This window comes from Aplysia californica, unplaced genomic scaffold, assembly GCF_000002075.1.
Source record: "Aplysia californica isolate F4 #8 unplaced genomic scaffold, AplCal3.0 scaffold00119, whole genome shotgun sequence".
NCBI classification, from domain to species: domain Eukaryota; kingdom Metazoa; phylum Mollusca; class Gastropoda; order Aplysiida; family Aplysiidae; genus Aplysia; species Aplysia californica.
Window position 1 is genome coordinate 1,388,264 of NW_004797389.1, and position 4,269 is coordinate 1,392,532.

At 39.0% G+C, this 4,269-nt stretch overlaps 1 protein-coding gene across 1 annotated transcript in view; it reads left to right on the forward strand.

Annotated features, from left to right (window-relative positions):
* The window catches only part of LOC101859163 (SCO-spondin-like), a gene marked incomplete at its 5' end in the record, with an annotated part of 124,633 nt that overhangs the window by 65,009 nt on the left and 55,355 nt on the right, over positions 1-4,269 (forward strand). The window contains 2 exon segments of the mRNA XM_035969136.1: positions 1,862-2,026; positions 3,678-3,842. Coding sequence (XP_035825029.1) covers positions 1,862-2,026; positions 3,678-3,842 — 330 coding nt within the window.

Here is a 4,269-nt window from a genome sequence, read left to right on the forward strand (position 1 = left end):
TGAGGGGATGGGGATGGGGGCGTGGGGGCGGGGTGATCAGCTTTTATGATATATCTCTCCTGGCGGTGAACATTCAAACACAGCGCTCCAGCGACTACACAGCGCCTGCCTGCTTGCACGCGTTCATTTTTACACAATGATAATTATTATAACTGTCTCACTGTTGTGCGCACTGTGAACTAACTAAAATGTACATACATAGCGCTTGCTTCGTGCCGCCGCGCGTTTCCTCGGCCTCCCGAACCTTTGGGGCGTGCTGTTGGGCGCAGTCTGCACTAATACATGTACATATGTACCCAGTCCATGTACAATTAATATACTCAGTCCATGCATTCAAGTACAGATGTCGTCAGGTCATGTATCAAAGTACAAATTGAATGTACTCAGTTCATGTATCAAATGTATCTATGTACAAATGTATTCAGTTCATGTATCAATGTACAAACGTATTCAGTTCATGTTATTTGTCTCAAAGTACAAATAGAGGGTTGAGAAGCATTATATTACTGTAACTGCAAACGTCCTGTTCGAAGAAAATCGCTTCCAAAGTTTCAGCTCTCAGTGCAGATTCATGGGTTAAGTCTTATCACTATAAAGACCAACCAGATGAATACTTTAGCCGCTCTAAAATGTATTAGCCCGATGCTTTCACATTTACAGGCTTTCTTCCACTAACAACATATGCCTTTTATCGATGTACAGAGGACTCAGACCATGTCTCAATGTTTTCCATTTCATTCCTATATTATCTTTTATAAGCTGCAATGTGTTTATCGTATGCAGTAATGAAAACGCTTACATGTACAATGCTGGTGTATTTCCTCTACTCTTGACTATATCATTTTTTAAACGAAGTACTTGCACTGGATATATTTATTGTCAGTTGATCACCTCACTAACCAGCTTTTCTCTACCGCCTTATCGATTTATCCATTTTCTTAATCAACTCTTCTCGTGAAACTTACAATTTGTTATAGTTTTAATGCAACAATCCGTAGTAGTTTTACTATAACGGCCACTACTATCTGTACTGTAACTATCCGTACAAATGTTGTCATAGTAATGGGTAATAGGTTTTCTTTAACAAGCTGTAACAGTATAACTGTAACGATCTTTAATAGACAATGTTCCTGTCTGTTTGTAAGAAAAAAGTAGATCTTACTGCGCGGATTTATTTCTTGCAGAGCTGTGTCAAATGGTGTGAGTTGTAAGAGTAATTAATTCTCGCTAGCTGGAAAGTAAAAGTAAAAAGCCGACGATGCATTGTCCAGACAATGTATTGTCTACCAAGTTTCACTGACATTTATTAGTTTTCAATTAGTCTTGATTTTCATTTTTGTCATGGAGACGTGACAGAATTTCGTTCACGTTCTCTGAACTGATTATGTTGAAGAAAAATACTTGTGTGTTTCAAATAACAGAACAGTGTACGTTTTCATACTCATATAACATATCATAGAACCTTGTTTTATCATTAAAAATAACGAAGAACTTTTCATATTAATAAAACAACACAGAAGTTTGTCAAAATCATTAACCAAAATGTAAATCTTTATCGTACACATATAACATAACGTAGAACTTTTTCATACAGGTATTACATAACATAGAACATTGTCATAGTGATATAAAATAAAATTAAACCTTGACATACACACATTACAATACAAAAAACTTTGTCATGCACATATTACGTAACTCAGAACTTGGCCATTCACATACTATTTCATAATATATATAACTTTGCAATACACGTTTAACATAAGATAGAACTTTGCCGAACCCTCTGATGATTCTGATCCGGAATGTTCCCCGACAATGTTCTGCCTCCCAGTAATGGATAACCTGGCCCTAATTTCAGTTGACGGCGTGTTCGAACCGTGGACCGCCTGGTCTGACTGCTCCACCACATGCGGAGGAGGCGTGGCCTGGCGTAGCCGCAACTGTACCGGCCCCTTCTTCCTAGGGAAAAACTGCACGGGCGACTGGGAGCAGACGATGGCGTGTAACGAGCACAACTGTCCAGGTAGGTCTTGCTCAAAACTTTGCTACCTCAGAATTACAACATTCTATATCTGCTCAGTACCTATTTTGAGAAATTTGACCTAAAAAAAGTGTGAGTTTCACAACATGTCTTGCAATACCCTGATAACGACGCCTAATAATCTTACAAGTTTAATACAACAGATAGAACATGTTGTTTCAGAACTCATGGTCTTAGTTACTCGAATCGACCAAAAGTGTTAGATAGAACTTTCTACTTCTAATTTAAGTTAGAGACTTGTTTCGTCGATGTCTCAAGCTATTCACTTAAACGTCCAAATTTTGTGAATTCTTGATTTTTAGACACTCTCAAAGTTCTAGCAAAAAATGGTCGCTTTTAAGGACGAGCGGGCAAACCCAGATTTCGGGGGTTTCAAGAAATCTTGACCTACACCAAAAGTGGGCATTGTCCTACCTTTTGGAGAAGTTTGGTTTCATTGGTGTGTGTATTTGTTTGATTATAGAGAAAACTTTCCTTGTCTGTTAAAGAAACTGAACACGGGTTCAAAAATTTGTCCTTCGATTTTCTTCAAAAAAAGCATTTTTCGGGAGAGCCCCCTCGTGCTTAAAAGCGACCAAATGCACCTTTCAACATCACCAGAATGCAGTTTAATGCTGCGGCCAAGGCTTTCAAACTTTCGTGCTTTTCGTGATTCGTGAGGAGAACAACAACAAAAAAACTAGATATAGTAGTTGTTTTTTGTTGTTTTTTGTTGTTGTTGTCGTTGTTGTTTTGTTTTGTTTTGTTTTGAAGTTTTTTGTTGTTTTTTTTTCTTTGTTGGTCTCTGAAATAAAAAGTTCCCAAACGGACTTAAGAGGATTGCTTGCTGCAGCGACGCATGATCGTGAATATTTTGTTGATACAATGGACTTTGTGTATGAAACAACAACGTGTATAGCTTCATATAAACAGAGTAAGTGTTTGGGTTTAACAAACCTATCAACACCATTAGGTTATTTAAGAGATGTGATCTCTGAGTCCAATTCCGGTAGGACCGAAACAAATGGGTTTAGAGTCTTACAACTCCACAAACAACCCGAGTTCAAGGACGCCCAGTTTGGGATTTGAACTTTGGCTGTCCGCTCCGTCGTCCAGCATGATACCAAACAATTGTAAAAATTTTCTGTTTGCTATAAATAAGCTTATATTGTGTGAAAGGTGATCGAGACCTAAAACAAAAAAAAACCTCTGCCTGTGTACCCCAAGGTGCTGTAAACATTTTCTGCGCGCTCATATGACCTTAGCAGTTGCGAGCGCCGTAAAACCTTATACTATACATACATACAAACATTTTGTTTCCCATTATGATCCAACCTACTTTATTTGAAAGACGGTCTTAAAAAGGGAACCCTGTGTACCCCAAAACGTTGTAAACATTCTCTTTTTGTTATGAATCAACTTACATTGTGTGCAAGGCGGCCTCTAACATCTAACCTGGTCTGTATGCCCCAAGATATTGCATGTAAACATTTTTTTTAAATTATGAATCAACCTACATTATGTTAAAAGTGGTTTAAAAGGGAAACCCTGTGTACTCTAAAACGTTCTAAACATTTTCTTGTTGTTATGAATCAACCTGCATTGTTTAGAAAGCGACCCAAAATAAATAACCCCTGTCTGTGTACCCCAACAGAGGACGGAGAATGGGTACCGTGGTCACCGTGGGGTCAGTGCAGCCTGACGTGTGGAGGCGGTGAACAGACCAGGGAGCGGACCTGTAACGGCACGCTCTATGGCGGGAAATACTGCCAGGGTGACCACAACGAGACCAGGCATTGTAACATCCACCCTTGTCCTGGTCAGTTACATCTTCCTTCCCGACTTCTGCTCCCAACAGTTGTTTTTTCCCCTCCTTTCCTCAGATCTATTCCCACGCCTTCGTGGGTTATTTTTTTTTAAATCACTGCCTTGGCAGCCCAAACTTCTCACACCCCGGCCCCCTGTATTTCCTTTTTCTTTTTTTTTTCAAATTTCATTGTTTGAATAAGACGTTGTGTGGATATTTTCCAATCCCTGTAATGCAGGGTTTCTCATTTGTTCAGTCTTACCATCAATTCACACCCTCTTTTCTCGTCTGCCGTAACATAGTGTCATCTTTTCATGTCAGGAACCCATCTCTGCACTCCCCAGATTTAGACGATTGTTTTTCTTTCTCACACCCATTGTTCTTTGTGTCTGACCTGTAATAACCCTCTTTTGAAATATATATATAAATATATAATACA